Source organism: Diceros bicornis, chromosome 12 (genome assembly GCF_020826845.1).
Source record: "Diceros bicornis minor isolate mBicDic1 chromosome 12, mDicBic1.mat.cur, whole genome shotgun sequence".
Taxonomy (NCBI): domain Eukaryota; kingdom Metazoa; phylum Chordata; class Mammalia; order Perissodactyla; family Rhinocerotidae; genus Diceros; species Diceros bicornis.
In genome coordinates this window covers 18270363-18286675 of record NC_080751.1, presented here as the reverse complement: position 1 = coordinate 18286675, position 16313 = coordinate 18270363, and the positions used below count along the sequence as shown (strand labels likewise).

The window sequence follows — 16313 nt, the reverse complement described above, 5'->3', positions numbered from 1 at the left end:
AAAAAAAATTAATGACTTAATCACCATTCTAATAGTAATTATTTACATTTATCCCGTTTACCACTATATTAAAGCTTTACACATTAAAATAAAATAGTGGTATTGTGAGTTATGTAGACTAGATTTGCCTCAGTTAAGACAATTTACTGAAGCTAGCTACATGATATATTTGGTTTAACCATATTTTGTGAAGAACAATCAAAGAAATACCTTGCATTGCAACAGTTTGATGTTAAAGTATTTGATAGTTTTCTCAAAAGCCAACAGTTTTGGTTGCCCAGACATTACACCATTCAGTTTATGTGAATCCATGTGCAAGTGAACTAAGACTGAAGGCAACAGAATGAAAACAGTAATCCCTTCACTTTATATCAGAGCCATTAAAAAAGCATTGGAGAGAAACAACGATCTCATATGTGAAGTTTTTCAAAAAAGACAATGCTCAAAAAAAGAAACACTTTAAAAGTACAAAATAGTTGGATCAACACTTTAAAATGGACATATATATCAACTTTGACAAAGTATATTTGGAAAGAAAAGTTACCCCCACTTGGCAGGCCATAAGCAACATATTGGGTTGCCATTTGGGAAACACAGTTTCAGGAGCAACTCAAGCAATCGGAAGATCTGGGTATGAAGCACAGATTGTGACCTCAAGGAAGTAGGGTATCTTGCCCTTTAGGTGGTGAAAGTATTTCTAAGGCATCAGCTGCTACCAAGTGGGTCAGAGAGCTTGAAATAGCACCAAAGCAGTGGACAAGCCACACTTGGTCAACACTGGGAAGAAGGGGGAAAAATATTGCCAGAGACACAAATAGAAATACAACCTCCTCCCACCCTCCTCCCCCCCAATATCAAACAAAAAAACTTCAGGTGGTTAGTGAATACCCTTTCAAGAGATTTCATTTTATGTTTAAGAAGATACAATTACCTTGTGAACGCTGTGTGCTGACAACGGTACTACCTGATGACAAAGATTAGATTTGTTCTTAAATTTATTAACACAAACACATTCAATCATATCTTAGGATAACGATCAAAACATTACTGCAAACATGTATGATGTTTATATGCTTTACAATAAAACTACTGTGTACAATAAAAACAAAAGTTCAAAGAGTATAAAATATACTTACTGCTTGTATCTTTCTTTTGACTGCTGGGGGTCGTTGCCCAATTCACTTTGACTTCCTAAAAAAATTTTTCTACATTTATACTCCATAATAAAAAAGCTCAAAATAAGATATTATAAGATTTGCATCTACAAACACATAGGAAGGTATATGTTTGATATGAAACATTCAAGGGGATACCAGTTCTGGTCAAAGTTTCAATAGTTATCTTTTAACCTACACTTATGCAAATAATGTTGACAAATGCTAATTTAACATACTTCTCTGTTAACACTCAACTAACTTTTCTTATCTAAAGTACCAATAAATTTTTTTCCTTTTATTCCTTCCCATTAGTATCCAATCTTTCTAGATGTTTCATCAAAGCTTGAGTAATTCAACAAATATTTTAGTATTTACCACGTGCAAGGCACCATGAAGAATACTAACATAAACACGACCTCCAAAAGCTTTATCTCATCTTTTTAATATTAAACGTGAAATTTTGCTGTAAAGTGAATACAACGCTTCTAAAAAGGAAATAAAACTATACACAACTCAAAATTTTCCAGTGCAAGTCACCTTTAATTATGATAGCTTACCTTACCCATTATCTTCCGCCCATTCATAGCAGCTAGTGCTGCAGCTGCATGACGATGCTCATAAAACTCCACAAAACAATATGGATCATTTCCAGCTGTCTGTTGAAGAAGAAACATAAAAGCCAACTTTAAGTTTTATAGTCTTATTATCTGAAAATTACGTAAAGTTTTATCCATCTCAGTTATCAGGCCATGAAGAATGAAAGGTCCATTCCACAAGCAAATCTTTAGATAAGGAAGTAAACACTTAAAAATGAACTATTTTTATAGAAAGCTGTCTTCTTCAACAAGTCATACTATACTACTATACATAACTTAATCTTTTATTAATGACTAAGTGTCCTAATTATGGATGGATGAAATATATAGCTATATATATATATAAAGTCTCCCCATCATCATATAATATAATCATTTCTTTAAGCTACAGAGGTTAAGTTTGACTAGACTCCTATGTCTCAAGTCTTGGTGTTGGCTTTTAATGATTTTTCTGTCCCTTCCCTGTTACATGTTACTTTCTATTGCTATAAATGTACATATATCCTTGCTGCTTCTAACCTGCTGAGTAACAGAAAACGTCAGCCAACCTTCTTAAACCTGTTTCTGAAATATAAGTAAATAGGTTTTGAAAACTGAAGAGGTGGGGCCGGCCTGGTGGCGCAGCAGTTAAGTGCATGCGCTCGGCTTCGGCGGCCAGGGGTTCGCAGGTTCAGATCCCGGCACGCACTGATGCACCGCTTGTCAAGCCATGCTGTGGCCGCGTCCCATGTAAAGTAGAGAAAGATGGGCACGGATGTTAGCCCAGGGCCGATTTTCCTCAGCAAAAAAAAGAGGAGGACTGCCATCAGATGTTAGCTCAGGGCTGATCTTCCTCACAAAAAAAACAAAAAACAGAAAACTGAAGAGGTTCTTTGGTAAGTAAAGTTTTAGAACAGGTTTTAGAATGTGGACTTTCTGACATCAATTTCTGCTCTACTTAGGAGTCTCAAAAATTCTCTCCTCTTTTCTGCTGGTGTTCCAAGGTAAGTGAGGTATAATGATAAGTGAAGCCTGGATGTTGCACTATAAATTAAAGAAGCAGAAAAAACATCTAATATTTTACACCTATCAGTGCAAAATACCAAATGACTTTATAGTCCATTTTTAAATTCTTTCCATCATCTTCTAAGCAGAATTGTTAAAATAAGAAACTAATTCAAAGGACTAGAAGAAAGAAATATACCATTTTGTTTCAAGCACAATTAATAGTTTAAAAAAGTCACTGGCAATGATTTTTAAGAATTTTAGAGCAAGGAGGCAGCTACAAAATTGATGATATTGAGACTATCCATTAGTTTATTTTAAAAACATTAGGGAATAAAAAAATGTTTTAAATATTGTATAATTCAAACTAACACCACACTTAATGGGAATTCTACTACAAAGACCAATGTTGACAGGCATCAGAATGTAGTCAGAAAAAGTAGCTTACACTTAAGAGTAGAGCAATCAAATGAAAAAGAACATTCATTTTACTTAATTTGCACCCTGAAAAAACTGTACTTTTTAGATAAAAAGAATCTAAACATACACATTATCAGCCATTATACTTCAGGGAGTATAAAATTCATAAACATGAACATCAGGCCAACAGTGATTAAACTAGAATTTAGACTAATAATAATAATAATAATAATAATAATAATAATACTCAAAGGCATTAATCTAAGCCTTTGAGTGATCAAAATCCAAACTTTATACAAAGTGGCAAAGGCTATAGGTCAGGCAGTCGTTAACATTTTGCCTAGTGGTCTTTACCAGGCAAATATCTAGAATGACCCAGACAGGGAGAGGAGAATAGCAGCGTACAAACCAATGGAGAAGGTTTATATTCAGATCAATCTGGCTTTACATCCTTGCTCTGCCTCATTTCTGCATATATTAAATGGGAATAACATCTGCTTTATAATGTTTCTATCGAGCATTTGTGATAATGCATCAGCATTAAAATAACTAACAGGTACCAAGTATTCCATAAATGCTATTACTGGCATAAGGAAGGAGACTCAGATCAAGGAAAGATTGGTTTTAAATTCTCCATCATTTCCTGTCTCTCTCTTTTATGTTTCTCTATGGGTACAGAGATCTTTTCTTCTTTATCCAAAGGCATACAGATATTAAATGTGATAAGAAAACACTTAAGAAGAGTATAAATGACAAAAACATTTGTTGAATCCATCTATATTATGTGTAGATGACCCTGTCTCATTAGGAGAAAGGTTTAATATTTTAAAATCTAAGACAACAAACCAAAGCCAATTGGCTAAACAATTACTTTTCAAAATACCAAGTAAAAAAGAGTTATATTGGACTACAATAGAAGAGAAAGTAGCAGATACACATACATGATTTTCTTTCTTGGGGAAAAGAAAACCAGAATTTTACAGGAAGGAGAGACCACAAGATAAAAAGATTTCTCCTTAAGGGCTGGCCCGGTGGCATAGTGGTTAAGTTCAGTGCCCTACACCTCCGTAGCCCGGTTCATGGGTTCGGATCCCAGGCGCGGACCTACACCTGCCAAGCCACGCTGTAGAGGCAACCCACATACAAAAGAAAGGAAGACTGGCACAGATGTTAGCTCAGGGCTATCTTCCTCACCCGAAAAAAAAAAAGAAAAAGATTTCTCTTTAGCATTGTCTTTCCCATCAAAAAATTTTTGATTTGTCTTTTTATACACGTTATGATTCAAGATTAATACCAATTAGATGAATGAATTCAATGTTTTTTCTATACAAAAAGGTTTGATGGATGGGAATTGCCACAATGCAAGAAAAACTTGAATCGTGACCCTTAAAAACAAATACTTGCACAGGATCAAATGTCTATTATTTTTGACCCAATCTCCCAATCTAATTGTAATAACTGAATTTCTAGATTAGCCAATCAACTGACACCACAATAAAATAAACAATTCTCATACCTCAATGCACCTTAAAACAAGAGCCTACACACAGTTCTCACCTGCTCTAGAAATGATTAGTTCTATTTTCTTCTTCCTTTACCTAGTAAAACAAATTAAACTCAGTGGCCAAAATTGATTATTACAAATTCACTAAAGTCCCCATGAATTTAGACTGTATAAACTAATTTAAGACTTCCTAGAGGCAATGGATTTAAATAATGCATTAAAAAAAGAAGAAAGTTAACTAAGTAAAATACCCTTACATCCATAATCATTTTGCAGTTTTTACAAGGTCCAATCTGGCTAAAGAGCTGGAGAATTAGAGCTTCTGTCACATCTCTGGAAAGGTTACCGACATATCTGAAACAGAAAGAAAAACAATTTACCATCTTAAATTTGCTTCTTTTGCATCAGTTTCTAAAGTTGCTTACTGAAAAATAAAACTTTGTGAATAGGTAGATCTTTGCCTTAAACTACAGTGTTTGGGAATAGCTTATAAAAGCTTGCAAATCTTCAACATCTCTTTCAAAACAGATTTAAGATGTTACTTGCAAATATATTAGACACTGCTAATACAGGGGAAGCTTGTGTGCGTGTGTGTTTTATTCAAGGTTTTGCAAATTAAATCTGTTGTTTCTTTCTAAGCTTCTAGGTTTACCTTAGGAAGATACGCTTAAAAATCTCTCAAAAGAATCATTAGATATATAGAACATTTTATACAATCAATCCTGAGAAGCTATGCAATTATTTCTACTTCTACAATATCAATGAGTAAATTTTCCTCAATTCTTAATTCGCATGATTCCCCTAACAGTCCAATTTAGGTATACTTTGGTTTACACAATAAACATATTTTTGAAAAATCATGGGTAAATCACTTAGGTGTCATACATGCTCACAAAGGGATGGGAAACCTTTCAATGAATATTACTGATCAGTGGAAGCAGAGAGGGAGTACAAAGATTCCAGGAGAGATCTTTAACAGATAATATGACTTGGTGAGTAACAAACTTAACTAGTGTAAACAGTGTATTGCAAACTGGGATGACATTTATTTAAAAGGTTTATAAATAAACTTTCAAAATGGGATTTTGAAATGAGATTGCCTCTAGACACGTTAGAGGTAAAAGCAATCACTTCTGAAATCAGAGAATGCAGTCTCCCAATAACCATAGTTTCTCATTCTTCTGCCAAGAATCCTTCAGAGAATATGATGAAAGGTATGGACTCTCTCCCCAGAAAACTAAACATCTATACATGCCAGAAAGTGAGGATTCAATTTCTTCCTTCCATTTACCCATTCAACAAACATACTGAGTTCTTACTACAAAGACACCGGAATACATTAAAATGGCAAAAGGAGAAGTGGTGAGTCTCAGGGAACAATGAACAACATTAAAACATCAGGTGGAATAATGATACTCAAAAAAGCAACAGCAACATCTACCCAACAGCAATTTTTCCAGTACTAGAGGTTATTATTATACCAAGTTCTTCTTCTGAAAATCAGTAATTAAAGGGAAAGAATTAAGCATTTATCTTGCCTTTTGAGTAGAAACTCCAGTACAGTATAATCTAACAGCTCTAGCTGATGAGGGAAAAGCTCTTCTTTACAGAGAAATGGTAGTCAATAAATGTAGACAGCCAGTATAACAATGTAATGTGTAAGCCCTACTGAAATAACTGATTCAGGCAAGAAGCATCAATGGATGCAAAACCATTAGGTGAAATGTTGGTGTGAAAATGGATATTTGCAGGGTTTCAAAGTTATCACATAGATTACTTAAAAATAGCAAAGGGAAACCCCCCCTTAAAAAGTAAGAACTTTGGCTGTTTATGACTTTGACCCAGTGATCAAACTTTAAATCATTTTATAGATGGGCAATGAGACATTGTGTACAATATTATACAATATCACCTATGAAGTATTCAAATCAAAAAAACTAACTTGAATCTAGTCAAGCTTTTCTTTTTTTTTTTTTTTTGTGAGTAAGATTGGCCCTGAGCTAACATCTGTTGCCAATCTTCCTCTTTTTGCTGAGGAAGATTGGCCCTGAGCTAACATCTGAGCCAGTCCCCCACTATCTTGCATGTGGGATGCTACTACAGCATGGCTTGACGAATGGTGTGTAGGTCCATGTCCAGAATCTGAACCCACGAACCCCGGGCTGCTGAAACAGATAGTATTTAGGGAACCTGAGTTCTATCATTTACTCTTTGCAAAATTGTCTAAGATTTTGAGAAATATTTTCTGAGTGATATACCTAGTTTGAAGATAGGTAATAAAAAAAATAATAAGCTACTTTAAAAAGCACCAGGGTTTGTAATGCCTTTACATTTGTTTATTTAACGTGGCCTGTTGTATACTATAAGCTCCAGGAGCCTCTACCAATTAACTCTACATTAACTGTTTAGGAGAAATGGTCTTCAGAGGAAGTTACACAAACAACTTACTCTTAACCTTTGACATCAATACCGTAAACTACAAGTAACATATATAACATATTCATACCAAAGAAATCAAATGACAAAAATCTCCTTTTCTTTCTTGTGCAAATAAAAATTACCCATTAGTCTTTTGCTTTTTACCAATAAGTTATTCACTAATACTTACCTCAAATTTTTAGAAACAACTTAATGATGTTACTTTCCAAGTCTACTTGCTAAATAAATACTAGTTTGAGACAGAAAGCCCAAATCTGAAATCTGCAGACCATTTTTATACTTAAAATACTTTCAATGGAAAAATAAACAAGTTTCTTATAGTTTTTAGAATGTTCTATACTTTAAAAAGTTCACTCTAATTTTTATACATAAATGTTTCTTTAGTTGTTCATACTTGGTCACATACCATTCTGTTTCCGAAGCCAAAGGATTTCCTATCAACAGTAAGGATTTAAGTTACATGTGTAGTGGATTATTTTTTTCTTTTTGGCTGCCAAACATTTTCCTTCCTATTTTTAGAGAAATCTTCACCCTATGGCAGAGCCTGACTCCTCTACAGAAGCTGAAAAGGCTAGATATGGTTTTGTAGTCTCCCCTGCATGGATCTAGGCTAGTTCAATTAGAGACACTAGTCCTTAACACAGAAGATAAAGATAGGGCTTAAGGAAGCAGAGATTGAAGAGAATCCATTTTGCTGGTAAACAGCAGTAGAGCCCAACGTCCAGTGCAAGTGGAAGCTGTGGTGTCTGGTCCTCAGGGGATGTGGTAGTAGTATCCTTTCTGGATGGTCAGTTGTCTCTCTTTAATGAACATCTTCTAAGTCAGGTTCCATAAGCTTCCTGCAAATTCTGGGAGTGTCCAATATCTTTTTAACATATTTCTTTTATGCTTTTTTTTACTGCTTGTATTTAAGAAAATCCTGACTGATACAAAAATTGATACTGGAGCAGTTGCAAGCCAAGGTTCCCTCTCACGATGTCTACAGGACTACTAAACAAAAATGTAATTTTCTTACATTTAAATAGCTTGTACTTTTCAAAACGCTTAATTTTGTTTTTTGGAATCACATTAAAATATCTGTTTTTAGCTATTCCATGGACTTCTTGTTAACAGCATGGATTGAAGTATCCCATGCTGAAAGTTATTATATCATCTCTGAGATCATGTATCACCCTTATGTAGAACTGGACAGGAGTAGAAGAGAATTAACTGTTAGGGCAAAGAGACTTCAATGAACTTAAAAATGTCTTCCTTGGGCAACTGGATAAATATGAATATGAACTGTATATTAGTTAACAATATTGTACCAATGTAGTCTACCTAATATGAAAATTGTATTGTGATTATGTAAGCGAATGCCCTTGTTTTTAAGAAATATATGGTATTTAGGCTGTAAGTGTCATGATCTTTTCTCAAATGGTTCAGCAAAAAAGTAATATACATAAATAAGGCAAATTTGGCTAACTATTAGTAATTGGTAAGTTCACATGAAAGGTACCCAAGTCTTCAATGTATTATTTTTATTTTTCTGTAGGTTTTTAATTTTTCAAAATAAAAAGCTACCTGAGAAAATTCAATGGAAAAGTCATCAATGCTACTAGTCAAAACTTGACAGTTCTGCCAGGGATAGGATTTCACATCAATTTAATACATATTTATGAGGCTGATAACTAAATTCAAATAGTTATACAACTGGAATCCAAAACATTTAAAATCTCATTTTTATTAGCACAGCTCTAGAGAATTTACCTAAAAAAACTTTACAAAGCAGAATGCTGTACTGGGTTTGTTTTGAGCCACAATCACTATATAAAAATGCAGAATTTGACATGAGGCCTCTGTGAAAAATGAGTGAAAAGCAAATGAATAAAATGAATAAAAGAAAATGAATAAATAGGTTTTAATCTAATGATTAATTCCTTAGAGGTTTTTGCTTTTATTCCTACTATATATCTAATGTCTAGGACCCTGCCTGTAACACTGTAAGTGCTCTATAAATATTTGTTAAAGTGATAACTGTATACTCTCAGAATTACTTTTGAACATTTGCAATTTGCTAGGAAATTATCCCATTTTGCCTGACTCTAGTTCAGGGGGAAAAGGTGTTTGTCTTTTACTAATTATTTAATTATGTAGGACAGCAAATGCTTATATATATACTATACACCAGCATCATAACCTTACTATTATTTAATAACTGTCTACTCTTCACAAAGGATAGTCTGTTGCATGACAGCTGAAACCCTCTTATTTTATTAGCTAGCACCTCCTTCACCTGGGCATCAGACCATAAACATAAACCAGTCTGAAAAAATGCATCTACTATTATGCCAGAAGACATCCTAAGACATCCATGCTCTCAAGACTCTTCTCATTTTTACTTATACTTTGCAACATACTAACATTTTAGATGACCGATATTACACATTTGTAAATAAACCTTATTGCTGACTCCCTTCTGACATCCCACGTCCAATCCATTGGTAATTGCTGTTGCTCTATTTTCAAAACATATCCAGAACCAAACCAATTCTCACAAACATTTCCAAAGTACTGCTGATGAGAAATTGAATACTGGCAATCTCTAACCTAACACGGTGATGCTGAACACTCATTTGTGGCAAATGAAGGCATTTCCTCTGAGCCATTTAAGTACACAGCTGATACTGAGATTGATACTGAGATTCAGACTATATTTTACACTCAAGAATGAGTAAAATCTTGATTCACTGCTTGGAATTGAACCAGTTTTTAAAGCAAATTTATTCATCACTTACCATGGATCAGACACTGTGCTAAGAACATACTAAAAGCCCCTGACTTCCATGGTCACTAAAACAAACATTTCATATTAAAGGTAAAAATATTGCTGGGAAAACTTAAGGATTGGTACCTACTCATATTTAATCAAGATTGGTCTGACTGGAAGCATGGGAGTTTTGGTTGGGGAGGTAGAAGTGAAGAGATAAGAGGAAGTGTTAGAGCATGAACTACTTTGGGGAAAAACTTTTGGATGGGGTGTTCTAATGAAGGATGCAAGGCAAAAGCAGTCCTAAATGTAAGTTAAAAGTTGAGGACAGTAGAGTTGCAGGATGATGAACAAAAAGGTATATGACCTTGACTGAGTTAAAGTCTAAGCTTAACTTTTCCTCAGCTTAAACATGTACTCATTTACCGCAGAGTTCTGATGAGCATTAAACAAGCACTTGCAGCACTTAACACAGAACCTGGCGAATCACAAGCTTTAGGTAAGAATTTGTTGAATAAAACTTCCTTCATTATTTCTCCTGCAATGGTTGGTCCCCTGTCCCCAAGCTAGTACTATTTAACTACCTGCTTTTGTAGACTGGCCTGAGAAAGCTGAAGTTGTCTTCATTATCTGATAGTCCCAAATCAACGTACTAAAAACGTTACGTTCCCAGATATTTCTGGCAGTTTCTGAAATTAAAAATTCCGAAATAATATAAGAATCTTAAATTTAAAGACATTATAAAAGGTGAGCAGTGCTTAATCCAATATGCTGCTGGCTATCATTACTTCTAGCTAAGAGGCAAGGTGAAAAAAATGCTTCCATAAACTCTATGAGGCTAACAGTTTAGGGAGTATTCATCTACAGATATAATCTTTCAAAAAACAAAGGTCATGCACTAATTGCTGCATCCTATTAAAAAGATACTTAAGGTAACTAACAGATTATCAGATAAACTAGGAAAAAGTTTACTAATCTATTAAGGAAACAAGTGTGACTATATTTCCCATTTAGATTACAAGATGGAAACTTTTTCGGTGATGGAAAAAATAATTGATTACATTGTACTTCATAACAACAACTGTAATAGCTAGAGAGTTGCAAAGAGAAACCTAAAATTATATTTTTTACGCATAGAGTTCTCAAACTGCCAGTATTCTAAGAATAAAAACAAAAACCTATGTCAAAAATTCATCGGGCTTTTTCTTTTTTTCAGAGAAAAGCAACAAAGGCAGGAGCACCTCATCCGAAAATACTTTGAAAAACAAAGGAAAATGCTGTGGGGGAAGCTACACGACAAAGAAAATATCCCAAACTGAATTCATTTGACACTAATTCTAAAAATTCTCAGAGGTGACTAAATATGTTGATATTTATCAACTGTTGCTGCCTAAACACTGCCCGCTGGTTCAGCAACATGTCAATCACAAAAGTAGCAAGCGATGACAAAAATGTATTAAATCCACTTCCTCTCAGTTGATATATACCTCCGGGTGAGATTTCCATTTTTAAAAAGCAGTTTCAAAATCCTTAGGGACTCCGGTTTTAGGCTTTTTGGTAAGGGGTCGGGGTCGGGGGTGCTATAGAAGGAAAACCAGAGAGGTTAGAGGAAAACATCTGGCTTTTTCCCAGTTGGCAACTGTAAGAATAAAGTTTTACCTCACTGAAAATGAGTACAGGCAGCCTCAAGAGAAAACTGCCTATCAACGAGAAGAAAATGAAGAGTTTCACAAGGAAATCAAAGTAAAATTAAAGGGAGGCGGCTGTACAGATCAAGAGATTAATCAAGGAGGGGCGGGAAAAAAGGAAAGCATGGGACAAAAAAAGAAGGTTCGCCCAGTTCTAAGGCGAGGTTTGAATGAAAAAGTCTTTTCTCCAGGCCTAAGACCCCAGAGGGCCCGTGGCGAGGCCAAAGGCCACGCTGAGGTGTCCTTCAGGTGAATGAGGTGGAGAGGGTCGAACCCTCTCCCTCCGCCTGGTCCTCTCACTGCCCAGCTCTCCGTCCCTAAATATCAAAGTGTGCGCCAAGGAGGGGAACCATGATCTCGCGGCGTCCTCGGAGAACAATAGGCTGGGGAGCGGCCCAGCGCCGAGGCCTCCCTCCGGGACGACCACCATCCCGCCCCCCTCAGCGCTGCCCCAGACTCACAGAGTCTTGGGCATCTCGTCCTCCATGGCTGCTGCTGTCGCGGCGGCGCCTCCGGGTCCAGCTCCCTACCCTTTACTACCTCCCAAATCTTTTGAACGGCTATGGCTGCGGGATAGCGGGGTTTCTCGGCTGACCGGAGGTTACTCTGCCTCCTTTTTCGGCGGCAATTACACGAAACCGCCCGACCCAGCACGAACAATGAAGCCCCAAAACAAGATGGCGGCGAGCCGGGAGCCCAGGAGCAGCCAGCGAAGTGACCCGGGCTGCGCAGGCGCAGAATAATCCTGCACTTTCAACCCTCCGGCCGCCAGGCTACACCTCAACCCATAGGTTCACTTGTTGCGCAGCCGCTCTTCCACCCGACGCTTGGGCTGTCTCAGACTGCGCAGGCGTGGGGGTTAACTATTTCAGGACTTGCGTAAACTTTTTTGTCTTCCAGTTCCGAATTCGAATGTTTCAACTGTGAATTATAAGGAAATAGAAATCTGTATGAAAATTAAAAACTATAAATGTTTAGAACTCTTGAAATTACTTTGTTTTAAAGGTGGCAAGAGTAAAACTGCGTGCGCCGCCCGGGAATCGAACCCGGGTCGCAAGAATGGGAATCTTGCATGATACCACTACACCAGCGGCGCTGACGGTAGCAGAGCGCGCTGAAATATCTTAAGGCTGAGTGCAAGCAGACGTTCGTTCCCCTACGATGATGATTTGTTTATTCATGTACAAATAAAAGTTTATTGAGAGTCTATACTCTGCTGTTTTTCATTGATATAAGAAGCGATTTATCTTCTCTCATCCCAATACAGTTGAATGGATGTTTTTACTTTTTCTGTACAGAAAAATCTCAATTAAATTTTTTTACTTAAAAAAAAAGTTTCAAGAAGAATTTGTCTTGTTGGTGTTAAATTATTGAGAGCCAGGAAAATATTTCCAGATCGTTGCTGAATTTTCTGTCTATTTGCATTTTCTTGGTATATTCAATGTACATTGGAAAATACTTAAGAAATATTTAATTCGAATAGGTCACAAGAATCCTAAAACTAAATGAGTCAGAAGATATGTAAATTTCAGTCCTCTTCCAGTGGGGCAGAAAAATCAGGGCTCTGAAATGTGGTTCAGTGTACTCATTATGCATTTTGTATTGCATTTTATAAATTATGTAAATTTTTTTAAAGAAATAGAAGAATATACGCATTCAAAAATCTGATGTCCTCTTTGAAGTAGTTCCTTTAGACTACAGTACTTTTGGATTTCCGTTTTTGGAATTGTCTTTAGAATCTGTAACACATTCTTTGGATTTTATTGAAAGATATCAAATATTAGTCTTTTGAGGATGAATGAGACAAATGTTAATAGTGGATAGAAATTTTTTTTTTAATTTTTATTTATTTATTTATTTTTCCCCCAAAGCCCCAGTAGATGGTTGTATGTCATAGTTGCAGAGCCTTCTAGTTGCTGTATGTGGGACGCGGCCTCAGCATGGCTGGAGAAGCGGTGCGTCAGTGCGCACCCGGATCCGAACCCAGGCCGCCAGCAGCGGAGCGCATGCACTTAACCACTAAGCCACAGGGCCGGCCCTGGATAGAATTTTTTAACAGCTTTTTGAGATATAATTCACATAACATACAATTCACCCATTTTTTTTTTACTTGTTTTTATGTTAAAGGGTTTTATTTTTTATTTTTTATTTTTTTTAATTTTTTAAATTTTTTGTTTATTTCGGTAACTGGTTTATAACATTGTATAAATTTCAGGTGTACATCATTATACTTCTATTTCTGTATGGATTACATCATGTTCTCACGTTCACCACCCAAATACTAATTACAATCCATCACCACACACATGTGCCTAATTATCCCTTTCGCCCTCCTCCCTCCCCCCTTCCCCTCTGGTAACCACCAATCCAATCTCTGTCTCTGTGTGTGTGTTTATTGTTGTTATTATCTACTACTTAATGAGTGAGATCATACGGTATTTGACCTTCTCCCTCTGACTTATTTCACTTTGCATATTATCCTCAATGCCCATCCATGTTGTCACAAATGGCTGGATTTCATTGTTTTTTGTAGCTGAGTAGTATTCCATTGTGTATATATACCACATCTTCTTTATCCATTCGTCCCTTGATGGGCACTTAGGTTGCTTCCAAGTCTTGGCTATTGTGAATAACGCTGCAATGAACACAGGGGTGCCTGTATCTTTACGCATTGCTGTTTTCATGTTCTTTGGATAAATACCCAGTGGTGGAATAGCCGGGTCATATGGTAGTTCTATCTTTAATTTTTTGAGGAATCTCAGTACTGTTTTCCCTAGTGGCTGCACCAGTTTGCACTCCCACCAGCAATGTATGAGAGTTCCCTTCTCTCCACATCCTCTCCAACACTTATTTCCTGTGTTGTTAATTATAGCCATTCGGACGGGCGTGAGGTGATATCTCATTGTAGTTTTGATTTGCATTTCCCTGATAGTTAATAATGTTGAACATCTTTTCATGTGCCTGTTGGCCATCTGTATATCTTCTTTGGAGAAATGTCTGTTCAGGTCTTTTGCCCATTTTTTAATTGGGTTGTTGGTTTTTTTGTTGTTGAGATGCATGAGTTCTTTATATATTTTGGAGATTAACCCCTTATTAGATGTATGGTTTGCAAATATCTTCTCCCGATTGTTAGGTAGTCTTTTCGTTTTGTTGATGGTTTCCTTTGCTGTGCAGAAGCTTTTTAGTTTGATGTAGTCCCATTTGTTTATTTTTTCTATTATTTCTCTTGCCCGGTCAGACATGGTGCTTGAAAATATGTTGCTAAGACTGATGTCGAAGAGCGTACTCCTTAAGTTTTCTTCTAGAAGTTTCATAGTTTCAGGTCTTACATTCAAGTCTTTAATCCATTTTGAGTTAATTTTTGTGTATGGTGTAAGGTAATGATCTACTTTCATTGTTTTGCACGTGGCTATCCAGTTTTCCCAATACCATTTGTTGAAGAGACTTTCCTTTCTCCATTGTATGTTCTTGGCTCCTTTGTCGAAGATTAGCTGAACAATTCACCCATTTAAAGTGTACAGTTCAGTGGTTTTTAGTGTATTCACAGAAATGTGCAATCATCATTATAATCAATTTTATAACATTTTCATCACCCTAAAAAGGAAACATTTACCAATTGGCAGTCATTCCCTATTCGCCATCCCACCCCTCTCCCCAGCCTACTAATCTTCTGTCGCTATAGATTTGCCTATCCTGGACATTTCATATAAATGGAATCATACAGTATATGGTCCTTTGTGACTGGCTTCTTTTCACTTAGTATTATGATTTTATGGTTCATCCATGTTGTAGCATGTATCAATACTTCATTCTTTTTTTTTTGCCACAAAAAATTCCATTGCATGGATATAGCACAAGTTTTTTTAAGCTTTAAGAACTTTATTAAAACTTTATTATTTTTATTTATTATATTATATATTACATTATTTGTTTATATATTATACACTTAAAGATACAAAAGTAATACATGCTCACTGTCACAAGTAAAACAATATAGATAAATAAGGAAAAGATTAATAATTCCCTCATTCTTTCCCTCTTGAGGTAATTAATATTAATAGATTAGTCTGTAAGCTTCCACATCTTACTTTTTATGCATGCAAATACACGTGTATATAAGTACTTGGGATTTTTTTGTTATTTAAAAACATCTGCTTATGCCATGGCTAGTACTTTGCAATTTTCTTTTTTTTTAAATTGAAGTGTAATTGACATAAAACATTATATTCGTTTCAAGTGTACAACATAATGATTCAATATTTGTATACACTGCAAAATAATCACCACAATGAGTCTAGTTACCACATATCACTATATAAAGTTACAAAATTTTTTTTCTTGTGAGAACTTTCAAGATCTATTGTCCTAGCAACTTTGAAATATACAATACGTTATTATTGACTATAGTCATCATGCTGTACATTACATCCTCATGACATTTATTTTATAACTGGAAGTTTGTACCTCTTCATCCCCTTCACCCACTTCACCTTCCCCTACCCACCCCCCGACAACCACCCATCTTTTCTCTGTTTTTCTGAGTTTTGTTTTGTTTGTTTGTTTGTTTTGTTTTTTTAGATTCCACATATAAGTGAAACCAGATGGTATTTGTCTTTCTCTGTCTGACTTATTTCACTTAGCATAATACCCTCAAGTTCCATCCATGTTGTCACAAATGGCTAGATTTCATTCTTTTTTATGGCTGAGTAGTATTCCATTATATATATACAATATATATATTATAAATATACTGTGTGTGTGTATATATATGTATAT

At 35.6% G+C, this 16313-nt stretch overlaps 1 protein-coding gene and 1 non-coding gene across 12 annotated transcripts in view; both read right to left on the bottom strand.

Annotated features, from left to right (window-relative positions):
- The window catches only part of TIA1 (TIA1 cytotoxic granule associated RNA binding protein), a 28068-nt gene extending 15815 nt beyond the window's left edge, over window positions 1-12253 (bottom strand). For 2 of the 11 annotated variants that reach the window (XM_058551020.1, XM_058551018.1), the window contains exons 1-6: window positions 11999-12253; window positions 4919-5015; window positions 1715-1813; window positions 1137-1191; window positions 932-964; window positions 211-329 (exon numbers count right to left, since the gene is read on the bottom strand). In XM_058551020.1, the coding sequence (XP_058407003.1) occupies window positions 211-329; window positions 932-964; window positions 1137-1191; window positions 1715-1813; window positions 4919-5015; window positions 11999-12024 (429 nt within the window). In that variant the 5' untranslated portion in view covers window positions 12025-12253. Of the gene's footprint in view, window positions 1-210; window positions 330-931; window positions 965-1136; window positions 1192-1714; window positions 1814-4918; window positions 5016-10433; window positions 10544-11998 lie in introns of those variants that run through there. The other 9 variants (XM_058551019.1, XR_009221655.1, XM_058551021.1 and 6 more) reach the window with 9 other exon arrangements.
- Window positions 12254-12562: 309 nt separating this feature from the next.
- Window positions 12563-12633, bottom strand: TRNAG-CCC (transfer RNA glycine (anticodon CCC)). Its single transcript has one exon. It is a non-coding gene; the product is annotated as a tRNA-Gly (tRNA).
- Between the last annotated feature and the right edge of the window lie 3680 nt (window positions 12634-16313).